General features: G+C 39.2%; 1 protein-coding gene across 1 annotated transcript in view; it reads right to left on the bottom strand.

Moving 5' to 3' along the window:
- Positions 1-9,697: 9,697 nt before the first annotated feature.
- The window catches only part of LOC126418571 (uncharacterized), a 30,490-nt gene continuing 19,262 nt past the window's right edge, over positions 9,698-20,925 (bottom strand). The window contains exon 3 of the mRNA XM_050085388.1: positions 9,698-12,001. Coding sequence (XP_049941345.1) covers positions 11,322-12,001 — 680 coding nt within the window. The 3' untranslated portion in view covers positions 9,698-11,321. The remainder of the gene's footprint in view (positions 12,002-20,925) is intronic.

The raw sequence follows: 20,925 nt of genomic DNA, 5'->3' as shown, positions 1-20,925 counted from the left end.
AGTAGAGGTCCTGCTATCTTGAAGTAGAGGTCCTGCTAATCAGTGCCTCTGAAATCCAGTGTGAAGCCAAGGAAAAGGATTGACATCTTCACATTCTGCAGCTGTTATCAGAGCAAAAGAAGATAACTTCTCTTATATTACAAAAAAATGCATCCACCACTTTCCTTATACACACACATATTTCCTTGAATGGGTGTAGAGATCATTAGAGTGACTCATGAATTAGAACAGAACACAACTTCTCATACTACACACACCCCGAAGGCTCAACATGATATTCCAGATTACAATATATTTTATCTATCACAAAACCATCTTGTCTTTTGTTTTCATTCTTGAAGAGTGTGGTTGCTCTTTGATGGCCGAGCCACTACCAAAACATAAAAGACCTCACCCACAGCAAGCGAAGCTATTTATTTGTTATCACACCTTGTCTTTCCCTAGTACTCCACACCTCCCGTTTAATGTCCACACATACAAAAAAAAAAAAAAGACGACACCTGTGCACAGCATATGTTCTGCATCTTACTCCCTGATTAATATTATTCTGTCATGGTCATCTTTTGTTGTACTAAATAAAAAGTGTGGAATGTTGTTTGCCTAAAGTAGGTACATGTAGACCACATCGAAGATAAGTTTAAGTTTTGGAGAAATGTCTGAAATCTCAAAGCAATAATGACCTTACATGTTAGACTGAAGAAAGGCAAACCTACATCTATAGCATTTGTAGATTTAGAGAAAGCTTTTGATGAAGCTTACTGGAATAATCTGTTCAAAATTCTGAACGTATAACGGGTAAAATAACGAAATCGAAAGGTTATCTACACCTTGCGCAGAAACCAAACTGCAATTATAAGAGCCGATGTACATGAAAACGAAGCACTAACTGAGAAAGGAGTGAGTCAGGCTTGTAGCCTATCCTCAATGTTACCCAGTCTATATTGGAAAAGATACTAAATTTTGGGGAGAAGTAGTAAAAACTAAGGTTTGCTCATGTCATTGTAATTCTGTCAGTGATGGAAAGGACTCGGAAATGCAGATGAATGAAATGCACTGTTCTTAAATAAGATGAATAACAATAAGATTAAAACAAGGCTATTGGAATGTAGTCAGATCTGGCAATGCTGAGTAAATTTGATTAGGAAATATGACAGTAAAAGTAGTAAGCGAGTTTTACTGTTTGTCCAACAATGAGACTGGATGTGGGTTTTAGGCAGTTCCCCACATACGACTCTAGTAGTGGTGGTGGTGGTGTTGGTGGTGGTGGTAGTAGTAGTAGTAGTAGTAGTAGTAGTAGCAGTAGTAGGAGGAGGAGGAGATTAGTGTTTAACATCTTGTTGACAACAAGGTCATTAGAGACAGAGCACAAGCTCCAATTAGGGAAGGATTGGGAAGGAAATCTGCCATGCCTTTTTAAAAGACCCATCCCGGAATTTGCCTGATGTGATTTAAGGAAATCATGGAAAACCAAAATCAGGATGGCCAGAGACAGGTTTGAACAATCGTCCTCCCTAATGCAAGTCCAGTCTGATAACCACTGCGCCACCTCGCTTGGTTACGATTAGGCGAATACTGGGTTGCTACTCAAATCCCCCCTTAGTTACGGGATACGATTCCACAATGGAGGGAAAGAAATTGGGGTCTGGAAGCCATCATCCAGTGGATACTAACATCGCCAAATCCAATACAGATTGACAAATTTTGACTTTTTGTCTGGGGTTTGCATGAAAATATGAAGTTCTGACTAAATAGACTCCGTTGATCAGGAATCTGAAGCCTGCTTCTCATCATCAGTTTTTTGCACCCCCCCCCCCCCCCCCTACTGTAATTGGTAATTGTCATTGTTAAAAAATGTACCCAGTGAAACTGGAAAGCACTTGCAGGACAGTGGAGGCAAAATAAAACAGTAAAATGGTCAAAAAAAGAATTGTGGAAGGCATATGAATTACAAGAAGCAAATTTTATGGTGGACACTTTCCAGGTATTACTTCCGTTGACATTTGCCCATGAATGAACACTTGATATCTGTCCCTGTGTGTGTCACTTCTCCTTTGTTACTACTGGCAGTAGTCAGACATCATGTTCATTCCCTGCTGACCTTGATAAGAATGCTTCAGAGTTTTAAGTTCCTGATAGAACCATTCACCATGTTCCTCTGATGTGTCAGCCAAATTTTCTTGAAAACTGTTTAAGTGTGACATTCAAATATGTAGTTTTAGAGAGACCTTGCATCCTAACTGTTTAAATAGCTGTAGCAAATCTTCCACTATTTCCTTGTAATTAGGCTGCTTATTCTGGCCAAGGGAATGATTAACAATATTTTTTAATCTTCTCCAAAGTTGCTGTTCTATTTCTGTCATTGTATTTGCAAAGTGCTCATCAGACGTCAACTTACATATATCTGGTCCAACAAATATCCCTTCTTTCAATTTTGCAGCCAACAGCTTTGGGAGTCAGCTATGCAGGTACTGGAAACAGTTTCCTGTATTGTCCTGTGCTTTCACACACTGCTTCAGCAATCCCAGTTTGATGTGCAGTGGAGGCAGTAAAATCTGGATTTTGAAAAAGTTACCATCCCCAAACTGAAAGTTAGATACTGGCATATTCCAACAACAACAACAACAACAACTCAGGCTACTTGCAATGATCAGAAGTCGACAACATTAAGTTTTGACAGATACACCAGTTAAGTATAAACTAAGAATGCAACATTACTAATTCCAATAACAGTAACATCAATTGCAACATACTTCTTAGAGAAGCCGAAGCAAACACAGTGTACAAAAAATTGAAAATTTCGGATTTAAATAGTTTATTATCACAACATGTTTAAGAACTGGATATGTTACAATGGTAAAGACAATTAGATTTTTTCTGGGAATTTAAAACATAGGCAGCAAATAGAGTTGCTGTGTACATTAAGCTATTAGACCAGATACTGGCACTGAGCATTAGATTTGTGTCTCCTGTAGTCCAGAACAGAATGACACAGTGGAAAGGACTAATGTATCAGTTTGTGAGACGGTACAGTGCACATTTGGTCTACCTGAGCAGTACTGAGCAGAGGCATGCAGTACAGCCATTTATATAAATAATCATGTTCCTGACACTGACTCCACAGGAGCTACGGAAGGCTAAAGTATCGTTTTCAAACCATTTTAAAGTATTTTGTTGTTAAGGCTTTGTCCATATACCAGATCAAAATAGAACAAAGTGAGGTTCCAAGGATAAGGAACTTATTTGTAGGTTACAATAAAATGACAAAAGATTGCTGACTAATTAATTCACAAAACTCAAGAAAATTTTGAAAGGCAGGAATCTTATTTCTGGAGGATGAGTGCATGCAGGACAAGGCAGCGGAAGTAGTGGTTGTCAACAGTGCTATGAGTGACAGTGCAGGCATAGGTCAAGACACAGACTGCATCCTGTATGCCGAGTTGGTGGTAAACATGAAAAGCTTCTGATGGACACTTGTAATCTAGAAGATAACCAGTCAGTAAGGAGGTCAGACTGTGTACCCAAACCCAAGAAGTACCTGTATTATGTCATCTATTTGCAAGTCTTTCCAGAAGAATGGTGTATGGGAACTTGTGGACTTGCCAGAGAGCAAAAGCATCATAGTTTACAAAATGAGTATTTAAAAGGATGAAGCAGCACCCTATCATGTTAGACTTATTGCTATGGTATTCACTTTTATGTCTTTCATAATTACAGTGTAATGAAGGACAAGTTATATCTATTTTTTATTTATTTTGGTCACAAGAATTTTATGTTGTTCTATGTACAAGAGATGTAGGACAAGTAATATACATAGACATTCAAAACTGTGACATGAAATATGATAGGGTAATAATAATAAAATTATATAGCAAAGCTCAACAAAAATTATGTAACTTACGTGTCAGGCTTATATATTACAATTTAGTAACACTGTCACATTCAAAGTAATATAAATTGTAATACTAACAATAAGTAAAATAAATTTGAGCACATCTTGGATACTAAATGTTAACATAGATTTACATCTCATTTTCATAATTTACATGTTTAATTTAGTAATGGACAAAATGTTTCTTAAAATTAATGTGAATGGTAATAATAATATAACTTGTTGCTCATTTCTAGCTTTGCTCTATGTTCCCTCAAATCTGCAAATGCAAATTAATTTCTGGTTTTTCAAATGTAGTGTTTAAAATGTTTCATAGATGAATGTAGACAGTGAGGTACTATCTGAGCATCTTGAAGTTAAATATCTAGGAGAAACAAAGTCATGTCTAGGCATGTCTATAACTATAAGGGGCGTTCAAAAAGAAACGAAACGGAGTCTGGAATGCGCAAACCTGTGACAGGAGAGTAATGTCGCGGTGCATGTAATGAGGTGTGGTTCCAACCACAACGTTCAAGTTCACAGCCCGTCGCTAGAGGGCATACGTGCACATCACGTGACAATACACAGCTAGCAGCAGCATGCATCAATCATCCAATGCTGCCAGTCACATTGCAAACAGTGACATGGAGGTGTCAAAGAGCAAATGGTTGGTGTTTGTTTTCTGACAGCCAAGGGTCAAGGTGTGGCACAAGCACTTCAGGGAACGGCGGGTGTCGTTAGCCGATGATGCATGGTCTGGAGCACCAAACTGAATTACCGATGACATTGTTCAGCTGGTAGATGCATTCATTACCCAGGACCGCTGAGTGACAGTGAAAGCCACAGCCGCTGTGGTCTGATTGAGTGTCAGAAGCGTTCACACCATCATGAAGGAACGACTGCACATGCACGAAGTGTGTGCGCCCAATGGGTGCCTCACTGTCTTCAACTACACCAGCACCAGGAAGCATGTTGAATGGCCCTCTGTCTTGCTCATCTGCGGCGCTATGCTCAGGAAGGGAATGCGTTCCCAGGAATCGAAACGACAAAGTCTCCAGTGGAAGCATCCAGGGTCACCAGCACCAAAAATGCCAAGGCCATCCACACGAGTGCAGGGAATGTCATGCTGACATCCTTCTTTGACCAAGATGTGCCCCTTGTGATTCACTTCCTGCAGCACGGGACAACAGTGAATGCCCAACTTTACTCGCAAACCTTGACCACCCATCACCTAGGACCAGGCAGTCAAACTCATGGGGTCATTCTGCTCCATGACAATACAAAGCCTCATACAGCCAACACAGTCATGGCACTCCTACAAAAATTCAAATGGGAGTGTCTCGTCTACCCTCCATACAGTATGGACCCTCTCCCTGTGATTACACCACTTTTGGTCCCCTTAAAAAGGCTACGAGGGACAAACGATTCACCTCTGACGACGACGTCCAGCTGTATGTGCATAACTACACTAGTTAACATTGCAGCCCTGTGAATTTGATGAGACAGCCATTCATTCACTGCCTTGTGTCACAGTGGGACAAGGGTCAATACTTCTAACATACGGGTACTGGTTTCTGTAATTATGCCTCCGGCTAGTTTCTTTTTTAATGTCCCTTATACAAACTGGGAGGGAAATAACATAAAACTCTACCAAAATAGTTATATTTCAGATGTGCTGAATGCTTTTAATATGTTTGACTGTACTCCTGTAGGAAAATCAGTGGAGACTGGATTAGAGCTGTGGGACGTGCGGTGTGATTAGGTTCAAGTGGCATAGAAATGACTTGTGGGATGTTCACCATCTATCACTGCTAACACAAGACTACACATAAATTAAGCAGCAAGTATTTTAAGCCAATATAATGGCAAGATCCACCCTATGCAAACCAGGGAACCTTGACAAAGTGGTATGGCTTGTATGCCCCAATGTTACATATAGCCATAACACAGGTATGGCCACGATAGAGGGGTATCTGTGGAGAAGTCAGACTAACCTATGATTCCTGAAGAGAGTCAGCTATCTTTCCAGTAGTTGTAATGGTAGGGTTGTAAAACTACAATAGACTATCATAAGTAAGCATAGACTACAGTAGTTTTTCTAGTAGCTTTGGTCACTTCATGTGCTACTCGCATTGCCTGTACATTAGATGTGTTTCATGTTAATCGGGCATTACCTCATAATGATCACTTTCTTTATGTATGCGATCAATAGCTTACTAAAGCCCCTAGAAACCATAAGTGATGAACCATTTAGAAACTGAGTGAGGACATATAAAGGGCTGTGTAACTCAGTTGTCCTCCAACAATGGAAAATCCAGGATGGAATGTAACAATACGAGAGAAAGAAAGTTGCTACCCACCATAGAGCGGAGATGCTAAGCAGCGATAGGCACAATAAAAAGATTCACACAATGATAGGTTTTGGCCATTATGGCCTTTGTCAGCAGTACACACACACACACACACACACACACACACACACACACACACCGCAAGTGCAACTTTCACACACATCTGCAGTCTGAGAGAGCTGAAACTGCACAGTGTAGTGTGTGCAAGTTGCACTTGCGTGTGTGTGTGTGTGTGTGTGTGTGTGTGTGTGTGTGTGCGCGTGCGTGCGTGTCTACTGCTGACAAAGGCCTTAATGGCCGAAAGCTATGATTGTGTGAATCTTTTTATTGTGCCTATTGCGGCTCAGCATCTCTGCTATATGGTGACTAGCAACTTTCCTTCTCTGGTATTGTTAGTTATCCTCCAGTCTGTTATATAAAAATAAACAGTGTTTGGAGCAAAATTGAAACTGCTGTTGTTTAGTTCAGGTTTTATTTGAAATTGTTGATTTGTAACGTGCAACAGAGGTATGTTGTACTAAGAATAAAGAAATCAATACAGATTGATCATATACCGCTAGAAAATACCACTACATCATTTATGTACTGTACCAAAACCACCAAACCATAGTTTTGGTAGAGCGAGACTCTATATCGAGGCAATAATCCAGATAGTTGACCCATGTGGCCCTGTAACATCAGCCAAACATGGCCTTGTTGTGCTGGTACTGTGAACAGTTGAAAGCAAGAGGAAACAACAAAGGCCTTACTGGCCAAAAGTATTATTTGTGATAGTCTTTTTGTTGTGTATCTGCGACTCGGCATCTCCGCTATATGGTGAGTAGCAACTCTCGTTTTCATAATATCGTTAAATTCCATCCTGGATTTTCCATTTTTTAATATAGTGTGGATGATTTGAGTTTCTTGAGCTAAGGTGCCACAAGAAATACAAGGTTTCTGACTGTGATACTTGCCATACTGTGTCAAACCTTTAACTGAAGATAATAGCTCTTAATGAGTAGATTATAAGGGCATTTTAATTTGTTTGATTTACTTAATTACACAAATTATTCAAAATCAAATTATTGTTGCCCCTGGAAAGCAGTACATACATAATCTGCAACTAGTACTGGTTGACTGTGTCCCGGTTAAACATTTAAGTAATCTACATCATTTGGTATGAAAGTACAACATTTTCGACAGGTTTTGTTAACAAAAAATGGAACTTCACAACCACGCCCTGCAAAGCAAATAAATCTCTGTTGACAATATGGTGGCACTAATTTTTAGTTATGCACATAAAAATCAGATCATGGGCAGCAGTGCAAGGGAGTGGGTGGAGTAGCAAATTGATAATTTTTAACACCAAAAGAGACTTGAAGAATTCAGTCGCGATGCTACTACTACACTGTGTTCCAAAGTTCCTGCAGTTTTATGTCAATGATCTTTGATTGGCAGTACTTAAAAAATCGTACTCTACCATGCCAATATAATCTTAAACATAATAATTATTATTTTTATTAAAATTGCTGACAGTTAACACACACAAAAGATTAAAAAAATGGGCAGTGAATCTGCTTGGCAGGACAGGGCCCAGACCATAGCAGGTGCTACATGAGTAAACTTCTACCGCTTTATACTGTGAAAGGAAAATTTGTGGCACCAATGATTGTTTAAAAATGTCCAAAAGCATAATTACTGACAGCTATAGCAACATTATTTCATTACAGTATCAGCACACAGCACAATGCAAGTGCCAAGTTCTGCATCCTAATGATTAAATAACTATAATAATTGAGCAGTTCTCAAAGTTTAAGACTCAATGCTTCTACACTTTAGTGAATTATCTCCTTTACTCCTAAATTATTTAAAATTTCATTTCATTTTTCTGTAGCTTCAAATCCAAGTTTTTACAATAACTACAACTAATGTAACAAGAATGAAATAAGTAACATACACTGATCAGCCAGAACATTAATATCATTGATATTGTATCAATATAAACCCGTCCAGGCAACAGCTGTGTCAACTGACGAGGAATGACTGCTAGTCAAACAAGTGCATGGCACATATACTGTCAGTGTACATGCTGCCCATGTGTAGAATGGGGAAGGTGTGTGGGTATCTGAATTTGATCGAGAGCAAACTGTGATGACCTGGAGGCTCGGCATGAGCTTTTCGGGAGCTGCATGACTTATCAGGTGTTCGAGGAGTGCTGTAGTGAGTGTCTTCAACACATGGTGAAAACATGTCCAGATGATGATGTTGGATTGGGTGGTCAGCCATTATTACAGATGTCAGACATCCTAGGCTGGGCAGACTGGTAAAACACGTCAGGCAGTAAACTGTGGTGGCTAACACTAGTTTAATGATGGGAAGAGTAAAAGTATGTGTGAACAAACACTGCACTAAACATTCCTAACGATGGCCCCCCACAGCCAGCGAACCATGCATTTGCCAGAACCATGCATTTGCCAATGTTAACACCACTACATTGGCAACTATGACTGAAATGGACACATGACCATCAGCAGTGGACATCGGCACAGTGGTTGAGCACTGCATGGTCTGATGAATCCCAATACCTTCTTTATCACGTTGATGGGTAAGACGAATCTGTCTTCCAGGGGAACAGCTCCTTGACAACTGTACTGTGGGACGGATGCAAGTTGGCAGTAGCTCCATTACGCTCAGAAGAATATTCATTCACATGGGCATTCCTGGATCCAGAGGAGGTTGTGCAAGGTACCAGGATGTCCGAGGACTATTGTACACTGATAGCAGACTACACACACCTCTTCATGATGATCATGTTTCCTAAAGGCAGTGGCATTTTCAGCACGATACTGCACCATGTCACAAGGCCACGAGAGTGATTGAGTGGTTTGAGGAACACAGTGGTGAGTTCCAATCGATGTGCTTGCCCCCCACCCAACTTGCCCAATCGAACACATCTGGGACGCGATTGAGCATGGTGTCAGGAGCTCATCGCCTTCCCCCCGCCCTCCCCTCCGGAATTTACAGGAATTAGCTGACTTGCATGTGCAGATGTGGGGTGGCATCTGCTTCTGCTTCCATACTACAATGTGTTACCACTGTTATCCGTGACAAAAGTGGACATACCAACTGTTATGAAGGTGGTCATAATGTTCTGGCAGATCAGTGTATTTTATTGCTTTCACAAGAAGAGTGTCCATAGTTCTACATATCTTGGAAAATGTAAAATTGTTAAATGGAATAACAATTAAAGCCAATACTTACCTAAGCACTCCATGCAGGCATGATGAAGATATACTGCATACCTTTTTATTCACTGAATGTTCAAAAGTTTACATTTTCACATCTCACAAAAAAATTAACAAATGAAAACAATAAATAAATAAATGTTAATTTAAGCAACCATGGTTTTACTTATTCCCCGGTAAAGCAAAAATAAGGTTGAGAAAGGAAAAGGTGAAATATTTCTGGAAAGTTTCACATTTTTATTTTTTAAATTATTCATTTTATTACAAATTACATGTTATTTTTATGACATGTTTTCTTTCTCTCAGGGTACATTAACAGACTATTAATCACTTCAGTCACTTTGACATTCAGTTTTACAATCTGCTCTTCTTATTTACAACTCAGTTACACATGAAATAAAACTTTTTGCACTCAGTTTTTTGTACATTTATACACAGGCTGACCAGAACTTATCACACCCATTTGGCATTGTTAGGATAAACAATGAGCTACAAATAAATTTTAACTGACCTTACAAAAATGCCTCTGGTTACTACCTGGGCAAACCACGATACATAGCTTTTTTATAATAAAAAAATAAACAAAAATAAAAAACTAGGAAGACTGATCCCATACTAAATTACACTGGTCTTCCCTCTATTAAAGGAATTATGACCACACAAACTTTCCATCACTTGCTGCAAGGGACACGCTCCAATTCATATATAAAAATAATCAAATTAAAGCTCTTACACCATATGTAAAAATAACAGGAATAATTTGTTTCCTTTATTAACCCTCTTCTGCACGGTGTTGCCTTATTGCAACAAACTATAAATTTATGTATAATGTTACGGAAACTGCTTGTATACGCATGGCGTTGCCTTATGGCAACACACAGTCTGACTGAGTCAAGGTAGACTGTGTTTAGCGGTGTTATATTGGCAGAAAATGCTGATGGTCTATAGTCGTTGCTGGAGGTCCACTATACGTAAACACATGCTACAACAGCAGAAAAAGTAAATTATTTATGCCATTTAGATCACACCTAAAAAAATTATATTTTTAAGGTATGTAAAATGTTGCTTAATGATAGCACAGATAATGTTTCAATGCCTCTTTAACTGAATGATAAATAATTACTCAATATTTTCGGTTTGTTGAAATATGTGAGTACTATTATCTTGCCAATGTAAACATAACCTTTTTCAACATGGGCAGATTCAGTACAATGCTGTTAATTATTTTTATTTTGTAGGCATGGCATCAATTCCAGCTTTATGCTTCTACAGTGGCAGACATTCAGTGGCAATTAGGAATATTCCTGAAGAAAGTGACGATTCAAAATTGGGTAACACCAACAGTGAAGAAGAATTTGCAGATGATTCAGAGGATGAAAGTGCTGGACATGATATTCCTCATGGAACTTCGGCTATAGCCATTTCTGAGACTATGACAGTGAAGGAGAACAAGAGTAAGAGGAAAAGGAACAAGAAGAGGAAGAACATGACGAAAACAATGTGCTACATTCTTTCCTAAGTAATTTTACACATATATGTAAATAACAGTGTTGAGAGTCTTCTGGGAAGTGTGTTGACATAAGCATGGTGTTGCCATATGGCAACAATCAATCATAAAATATTGAATAAATCAAAATTTCTATGTTTTACTTGTTACACAGTATTTTGTGTGTCAGACCCTACCCCCAGATATGGTTTTCACTGAAATTGGATCCATAAAAAAAAGTCATGCAATAGAGGGTTAACAACACTTGGGTTTCCGTATCACCACAGATGTACCAAGCCAGATACATTGCTCTATTTTTTAAATGGCATGTTTCCAGTAGGCAATAAACTATACGAAACACACACACACACACACACACACACACACACTAACTAGCTCTGACAGTATGTGTGATCAAAACCAACATGCACAGTCTTAACTTCACTATTTGGTTGCCCCTTCACAATTACACTATTTGGCTTCTCAATATGGGCCGGAACCACAAAAATGCTCCTTGGAAAGGTCTTAGGTTTGATAGGTATTGGTAGGACTTCCAGCTTTTCTTTGTTGGGGCAGTGTGGAACTTTCCTATGGATGTTGGACTTATCTGGTGTCTGTAACACTTTCAACTTTTCATTTCTGGGGGAATGCGGAACTTCGCTGTTGATATTAGACTTATCAGGTATTCGTAGCACTTTCAATTTTTTACTATTGTGGGAATGCGGAACTTCCCTGCTGAAGTCCAATTGAGTAAGTGAAAGCAAACGATCGACTTCCTTCTCCACTTTACACTTCGTTTCTCTGGACATCATACCTGAGCTGATACGGCGTCTCAAAAGCTGTAATTTATACTCCAGTCTCCTCAACTGAGAAGAATTTGTGTCCAGTCTTTCATTTTGTCCACTCACTTCATCAATGTCCTGTTGCCGAGTGCCACCAATGCCAAAATCTCTCTTTATGTTGTGGAGGTCGCGGCGAGTAATAAGGTGCAGCCTCTCCGGTTCTCCGGAATGGATGGAGCTCTTCACATCATCCAAAATTTTTTCGAAATGCACGCCCTTAGCAATTTGACCTGCAACAAATTTTAACTATTAATCCAAATACAAACCTATCATGCAAAACAAATACTAATATGGTTATAATAGAGGGAAACATTCCACGTAGGAAATATATATCTAAAAACAAAGATGATGTGACTTACCAAATGAAAGTGCTGGCAGGTCGACAGACACACAAACAAACACAAACATACACACAAAATTCAAGCTTTCGCAACAAACTGTTGCCTCATCTTTCCTGATGAGGCAACAGTTTGTTGCGAAAGCTTGAATTTTGTGTGTATGTTTGTGTTTGTTTGTGTGTCTGTCGACCTGCCAGCACTTTCATTTGGTAAGTCACATCATCTTTGTTTTTAGATATATAAAACAAATACTAATGTGTTGTGAAGCCTTAATACAACTGTATCACAGTATAATGATGGAGAATATGACATCAGTTGCTCAGACATCTGATAATTTAAAAAACACAATCCCATTATCAAGTTCTTAAAACCTTTATGCCATTAGGCTCAGTCAAAAATAAGAAAGGAGTAAATAAGGATTTTCAAACTTAAGATTCTCAATTATCCTTTTAATGGTACAACACATGAATTACCATGGCACTTAACACTTGTCACAGGCCTCTGTTTACTGACTGTTCTTTAAATTAAACAGATCACAAATCTTAATAATTTGTGTGTCATATTCTCTGCTCTGAAATATTACAAACTACTCTGATATTTCACTGTTTATTCTGAGAGACAGAAATGGCCTGAACTGTTAATATAGCGTATCACAGGTACTAAATGTAAGGACTCTTAAATTTCAGTGAAGCAAAGACAATGAAAACAGACATTTGGCTTAATTTAAACATAATGAATGACATCTTTAAACAACAGTTAAAAGTGACTAACAACTGAAGAACTGACCTATATGAATGGGGTGTTAGGTTACTTGCATCGAATTTTTACTTTACATTTGTGTAACAGAAGAGGACAGGACATCGGTAGTCTGTGAATATATGAAAAGTTCCATATGGCTTGGGATGATATACAGGGCCAAAACATAATGCTGCGATGTACTGGATGGAGTATATCAAAATTACATTAGACTGGAGCAATATACCGATTGTATTATGCAGTGCACCTTAGTTTAACACAGAAAATAAACTTTCAAACCTGTTATATAAATGTTAATCTCGGATTACGTTGTTGAGAACTAGGGTCATTTTGACTGCCGAAATTTCACAAATCTATTCAAATACAGTTCACAACCTACCGACATTACAAAACTGTGTTTCTGCTTTGCAAAAATATGAGTTAAAAAAAAAAGTAATAAAGTTGTTAAGTGAAGAAGATATTAAATAAATATGTGAATATGCCATTCCCCATTGCTGAAGCCCAAAATATTTTTTTCAGATTGTAAGGGTAAGTTATGGGAAGTTCGGCTTCATAGGAAATGAGTGCAGATAGTGTATCTCATAACAATTTGTGGAGACAACTTTTAATTAATGTGATTAGTTTATAGCAGCATAGTTAGAAAGGGAAATTCAAAATTTTTGCACAGAATGTTAAATATACCAAGTTCAACAGCAGAAAATCATTTTGGTGGCACAGTGGTTGCATTCTGGAGTACTGTCCAAAGTGTCTCAGTTTCAATCTGAGTCAGTTCTTGGATTTTCTCCACCATTTGCTACTTGTTTTGGGTTTGGCAATGTTTAGTACAGTCACTGAAGACAAAAAAGATCGAATATGTGAAAAAATACCTGTAGTCGCAAATTTTTCTACAGAATTGGAGGTGGGAATATATGTGTGTGTGTGTGTGTGTGTGTGGGGGGGGGGGGGGGGCCAAAGGTCACTTATTTCAATGTTTCTCTTGAATAACTCAAACCACAGCACGTAGCAAAATATTTCCCAATGCAGAATTAAACTACATTAACTTTCCTATAAAGAAGATTCTATTAATTTTTTCTCTAGGGCCAATAGTTTCTGCTTTGCTGCGGATGGAAAAATTGCAGATTATTAAAATTAATGTTTCAGTGGTATAAAACTTATTGTTTACTGTGTTCTGGGGATGCAACAGCATGGAGGGGTGGGGATGGAGGGTAGAAGCATGAGCAAAGTTAGGTCACCTTCTTCGTAGGACTGCAAACTGAAGACGAGCAGATGATCACCCCTGCTATCCCATATCATCACAAGAATCAACTACAGGATGTTCCACAAAGTTATACATTATACAGATCCTCCCCAATACGCCTTATGAATCACTGGCAATGCAGTGTGCATACACGCAAGGAGCCGTCTACAGGGTGAAAAGTATTTAAAATGACAAACTCTGGGAGGTTGTAGGGGACATCAAAACAATTATTTTTCCCTAATGTCATTTTTTCCTAATAGGAGTATTTAAACCGGTAGAGGAAGATTTCTCTGGCAGCAAATTAATTAAACCAACAAACACTTTTCCATTTTTTTATGACCAAGAGATAACACATTAACACGACCCAATTTCAATTACAGTAGATTTTCAAAAATGCCTCCATTGACACGTAAACAAAGGTTACACTGTCAGATTATATTCTGTCTGACACAGGCAAAAACCCCAGGAGTATCCTGAATTGTTCCTGCTGCTGCTACTATCCGGGCAACCAGATCCTCTTCTGATGCAACAGGGGTTGAGTGAACAAGGTTGCGCATCTCACCCCCACACAAAAACGTCAAGTCCAGAGAGGACATATCTGGGGATCGCGCAGGCCGTGGTACAGGACCAACTCTGCCAATCCACATTTCTGGGAACCGTCATTCCAGGAATCGATGAACACGACGACTGAAATGTGCCGGCACCCCGTCATGTTGGAATCACATGCGTTGTCTTATAGAGAGAGGGAAGTCTTCTAGCAATTCTGGCAATGCTCTGGTGAGAAAATTGTAATAGTGCCTGCCATTTAATGGCCTAGGTAGCAGATACAGCCCAATTAAACAGTCCCCAACACCACCGACCCACACATTAACAAAGAACTGCACTTGATGAGCACTAGTAACTGTGGCATGTGGGTTATGCTCACTCCACACATGTGGATTGTGCGTGTTGAAGACTCCATCATGTCCAAACGTTATTTCATCGGTAAACAACACAGAGGATGGAAATGTAGGATGCATTTCACACTGTTCCAGGTACCACTGCTAAAACTGTGCTCTGGGTGGATAATCAACTGGTTCCAGGTTGTGGACCCACTATAAGTGAAATGGATGTAACAATTGCTCTCAAAGGACTGTTCTTACATTCGTCTGATTCGTCCCCATGTTACGTGCAATTGCACAAGTGCTGACTGAAGGACCCTGCTCCACATGCTGCAAGACAACTTCCTCAAACTGCAGCGTCCTTACCGTGCGACGGCATCCCTGTCCAGGTAATCTGCTAAATGACCCGGTCCCACGCAGACATTGGTACACAGCAGCAAAGGTCGTATGATGCGGGATACGGCGATTAGGATATTGCTGTTGATAAACCCGGTGTGCACCTCGTCCGTTGTGGTGCGCTATGTAGTACACACCAACTATATCAGTGTACTCACTTCAGGTGTCTCGCTCTATTACAGGGTGTATACATGGACAAGGAAAAAAAATTCCCAGATTTCCCGGTTGAAAATACACTTTCTCCCGGATGAAAATACACTTTTTCGGTGTTAAGTGACAGTATACTTTTCCTTGGCGCTGTAAAACTTATCAATACTTTGATTGTTTATGGTTTTATACACTGACGTAGAATTATCTGGCATTTCAGAAAATGAAACTCGGGGAAAAAACACGTTTCGGAAAGATCTTTGATGTGCAGCAACATGTACGCTGCATATTTTCGTGTTACGAAAGTATAAATTTGAATTCCACCAAACACCGCATGTTACTTTCCGAAGCATTGAAATCGAGATTGCGACACGCTTTCTTAAGTCAGTCACAGATCATGTCACGTGATCTTGCCAGCTGATGACAGCATAGGACACATGATGTAGTCAGCCAATAGCAACATCACTTTTAAGTAGCGCGAACACACAAATAAGAAAAGTTAATGGTTTAAATTAATATACATATTGTTGCTACAAGAAAAGCAAAGCTTTCACATATAATATTGATCTCGGAGATTAATAAGCCGCAAGAGAAGCTAAGCTTCTACATATAATGTTGATCTCTTTTCCGCGTGTTACACTTTAAGATACATCACATAAATGTGCCAGTAAAATTTTTAATAACGACATAAATGTCTGATCTTCTGGGATAGAAATTCTTCTAGATGGTCATCCCCAAAGAGTTGATTTTTAAATGAGAGTCAAACGCTCTGTGATTTAAGAAATTCGTCGTACATTGTTGCACATAGTTCATCTTGCATAAAAGGAAATTAACTTTCGAAGTAACGCTTTTCAAACCACCATTCGCAATATTTTCCTGTGACCTGTTAGAAATAGGTTCGGTTCAGCAGTTGCCAGAGAGCGCCAGATAACAGGTGTCATTGCACTTGCGCAGCTACGATGACACAGGAAGGCCGTATGTTCGTACGTGTAAAACATTAAAAGATCTTGCATTAAAACGAATCTAATGTAAACAGCTGTCACATCACACTCATCGGAGGCAATTTTTTTGTTAAGAAGCATTGCACAGTCTTCCTAAACACTTTGACAAACTTTACTGTTGGCAGAGGCTTGTATGATCACTGTGTTTTGTTGTATACAGCGCATTTCCTTTGCGACTTAAGTTTTATTTTCGTTCCCCCCTCTCATTCACTTTTTGTTCCTGCAGTATAATTCTGCAGAAGCGGGATACGGGTCGACAGAAGCGTCCGATCCCACGCGTCGGCTTTGACCCGTGACGTAAGGGTGTTGTCGTGTGTGACGTCATGACGGCGCGGAGTTTGGTTTGAGTGTGGCTGTCTCCAGTTCTGTTTTATCTTATTTTATTTACTTTTCTGATCTGTTCGTTCTATCTCGTGAGATTTTTTTTTTTAATTTAAAAACACTTATTACTTATTTTAATTATCTGTTTCCTCCAATTTCTGTTTTAGTTTATTATATTTATCTTTCTGATCTGTTCGTTCTATCCCGTGAGATTTTTTTTTTAAAAAAGACAAAAAACACTAATCAGCTACTGAAGGGTTGCAGAGGTTACGACCCCTGGGGAGACGGGTGGGTATTCATGCGTGGCTGTCTTCACTTACACGTTGTAGCTACGCAAGGCGTCTAAATTTGTTTATATTTAGTTTGCCCCCCACCCAAAACACCCCATTTCCCACGCTTGTCCCGTTAGTGTCATTAGGCTTCTTGTGGAAAGTGTGCGTGTTTGTTTTTGTTTTCGCCATATTTGTGACGTCATGGGTCAAAGCAGACGGGCGGGATCGGACGCTTCCGTATTTCCACGGGATACAGTACTATTCTTTGTTAGAGTATTGGTTCTTACCAGTCAAAATTCCAAAAATTTAACTGAAAACTAAAACAATAAAAAATTCCCAGAATTCCAAAAGAATTCCCAGAATTCCAAAAGAATTCCCAGAATTCCAAAAGAATTCCCAGGTTTTTCCCGGTTTTCTCCCGGATGAAAAAATTCCCGGCTTTTTCCCGGATCTCCCGGGTTGTATACACCCTGTATTACTAAACAGAGACAATGCACTACTACACTGGTGGACAGCAGCTGCCTACAACTGAAGAGTGTAATACGCCATCTAACAACTGAAGATCGTAATATGGCCTCTAACAACTGAAGAGCATAATACAGTCTCCACCGATTTAAGTAATCCTCATAGGAAAAAATGATATTAGGGAAAAATATTAGTTTTGATGTCCCCTGCAACCTCCCAGAGTTTGTCTGTTTAAATACTCTTCACCCTGTATATTTCACACAGCGCGTTAACAATAAATGGAGCATACACGAGTTACTAGTAATACTAACACAAGAAATGCATATGAACAAAATCTACGTAAGTCTCTGCACTCTGTTCTAGACTGCTGGAGGAGAAATTGATTTTTAGTCGCCCTTTATGGTAGATGTAGCGCTCATCCATTAATGGGAAGTTCCCACCACCACAAGTGCTGATCATCTTTAATTTTGCACACAAGTATACCTCCTCGCATTTCCTGTCCAGTTCTCTCCTGCGAATAAACAAACTAACCTCAAGGAGCTCTTGTTTATATAGTGGAGTTATTTTCAGTTAACTGAGTGTTTATTTGCAGTTGTTAAGAGAGCTAATGTATAAAAAAAGTTCAACAGCTGGTGCTGTCAACCATCTACCACAATGGAGAGCCTGTCACACGTGTAACATGCTGTCAATACACATTCAACAATGTTGATTTCATTGTCTCCACTAACATTGGCTGGAATACTTTTCACAATGTGAGTTACTCATTTTTAAAGAAGAAGCATCACCCTGTCCTCAGCTCTCTGAACATCTGTAGGAGCCCAGATGCTTAAACTGTCTCTCTCTACAACAGAAGCAGCTCACCTAGGTGTTATGTGATAGTAAAATTGCAAACTGGTTAGAAAGAATTTTTGGCAATGACACAAGAGCATCTTGCGGATTTTGTTGTTGTGCTTTGTAAGCATCTTATGCCAACTTACAAGCCATAGTGGGACAAAAAACACAAGATAGCTGCAGCCCCCTAAACGAAAATACCTTTCAGAGCCATGAAAGAATCTTTAGACGTGAATCAAACTAAAGGTTCCCTTCCATTTTTTGCCATTGAGCAATCATATGTGACCACTTAAATGAGTTGTATGTGAGTAAATTCAGACAATGATGTTGCTAGAAAAGTTTAGATACATAGAACAAAGTGTAGTGGAATTATAAAACATGTACTAAGGCCCTATTTTGCAGAAAATTTGCGGCAAGATATCAACAGACATTAATGTGATCCAATTTTTAGAAATAACAATAATATATTACAGTGCTGCAACCAGTGCAATAATTTTATTTTTGAAATCAGCCGATCTCAAACATCTCCGCAATATCCTTTCTTTCAGGAGTGCTAGTTCTGCAAGGTTCGCAGGAGAGCTTCTGTAAAGTTTGGAAGGTAGGAGACGAGGTACTGGCAGAAGCAAAGCTGTGAGGACGGGGCATGAGTCGTGCTTGGGTAGCTCAGTTGGTAGAGCACTTGCCCGCGAAAGGCAAAGGTCCCGAGTTCGAGTCTCAGTCCGGCACACAGTTTTAATCTGCCAGGTAGTTTCATTTTCATTCTGTTTCCCTGGGGCAATATTGCAACTATTTCCGTGCATTACTATGTCAAGGAAAGATCCATTGTTTACCTTTTGTAATTTTTATCTACATGACTAACATGCAATTCACACTTAGATGCCTGGCAGAGGATTCATGGCACCATTTTCAGATTATTTTTTTACCGTTCGGCCTTGAATAGTGCACAGGAAAAATGAACACTAAATCTATACAAAATGAGCTGCCTTCTTTGGACTTTTTCAATGTCCTCCATCAATCCTATCTGGTAAGAGTCCCATACCATGCAGCAGTAGGCAGTCTCTAGTGGATCTGCTGCATCTTCTAAGTGTTCTGCCAACAAAGTGCTGTCTTTGGTTTGCCTCCCCCCCCCCCCCCCAATCACACATTATCTATATGGTCTTTTCAATTAAAGTAGTTCGTAATTGTAATTCCTAGATATTTAGCTAAATTAACAGCCTTGAGATTCGTGCAACTTATCTTCTAACCGAAATTTGATGGCTTTCTTATAGTACTCGTGTGGATGACCTCATACTTTCCTTTATTTAGGGTCAATTACCACTTTTCACACGAGAAAGATATCTTGCCTTTGCTGATGTGACATTTGTGTATTACACGGTGTAAAAACAGATTTTTCGAATTACCGAGAAAATGTTAAGTGTTAGAATGTTGGTGTTAGAATTATTTACCTCATTTACAATTTGCCGATTAACTGCACTGACCTCATACCACAGTTGAAATATGCTACAAATAACAGGTATGGAATTGATGCTTTCTTTAGTTCCAGTATTTTTATAGCCATCATATAGCTTTTTGACATCACAAGGAAAGGCTCAGATCATTTGTCTCAGAACTGTGAGCTGTGAGTTTTGATCATTCGTACCTCCTGATTTTTTAAAAACTGCATCTCCTGATCTTTGGATTTTAGAAATTGACAGGTACATAGTATCACAACAGTCATGTCATCATCTTATTTAGGCACTGGATTGTTTTCAGGGTGCTAGTACTTCCAGATCACACTCCGCCATATGGCAAGACAACTGGGCATAATGGAGATGCTCTGTTGACGCTTGATAAGATCATAGTAACTGGTGAACTCAGAAGCTTGCAGTTGATGGTCGGTTTGTCAACATCCCAGCTATTGCAGCCCAACCTCACCTCCACCACTGCCACAAATGCTGCATCAACTAACAGTTGTATTTCAAAGTACCTGAGTCAGGCTGATGATACAAGAGTGGAAATATTACACACTTTGCAGGCTGCTTTGTTTCCAGTCGTTTCCTAATGATAGTGTAGCTAGTAAGATGTAGCTTTGGTGGACCAAGACAATGTACAGTATTGTTGATGAGTAGTTCCGCACTTTAGGAAAAATACTCTCGAATATCTTGAAGAGGACGTTCCTTTTGTAATCTTATTTGATGAAAGCCTTAACAGGCTGGCTGAGTTGCAACAAATGGATATTGCCACAAAGTTAACAAACAAGTTGAAATGCGCTATTTTTCACCTGCATTTTTAGGCCGTACCACTGTTGTTGATACATTGGATGATTTTAAGACAGGAATAAACTGTCCTCTTGGAGTTGTACTGCGATGATTTTTTCCACCTGGATAAGAACACTGAAGATGCCTCTCGATGGGTATCTTTCCTGTAGAAGATCCATAATCTCTAATAGACATCAGTAAGAAGAGTGGTATGTTAAACAAATTCTTATTTAGAAGGCAAACACCTAGGGCATTTTGTGAATCTTCTTGCT

Source organism: Schistocerca serialis, chromosome 9 (assembly GCF_023864345.2).
Source record: "Schistocerca serialis cubense isolate TAMUIC-IGC-003099 chromosome 9, iqSchSeri2.2, whole genome shotgun sequence".
NCBI classification, from domain to species: Eukaryota; Metazoa; Arthropoda; class Insecta; order Orthoptera; family Acrididae; genus Schistocerca; species Schistocerca serialis.
Note: the sequence above shows the minus strand (reverse complement) of the source record. Positions and strands in the feature narration are given on the sequence as shown.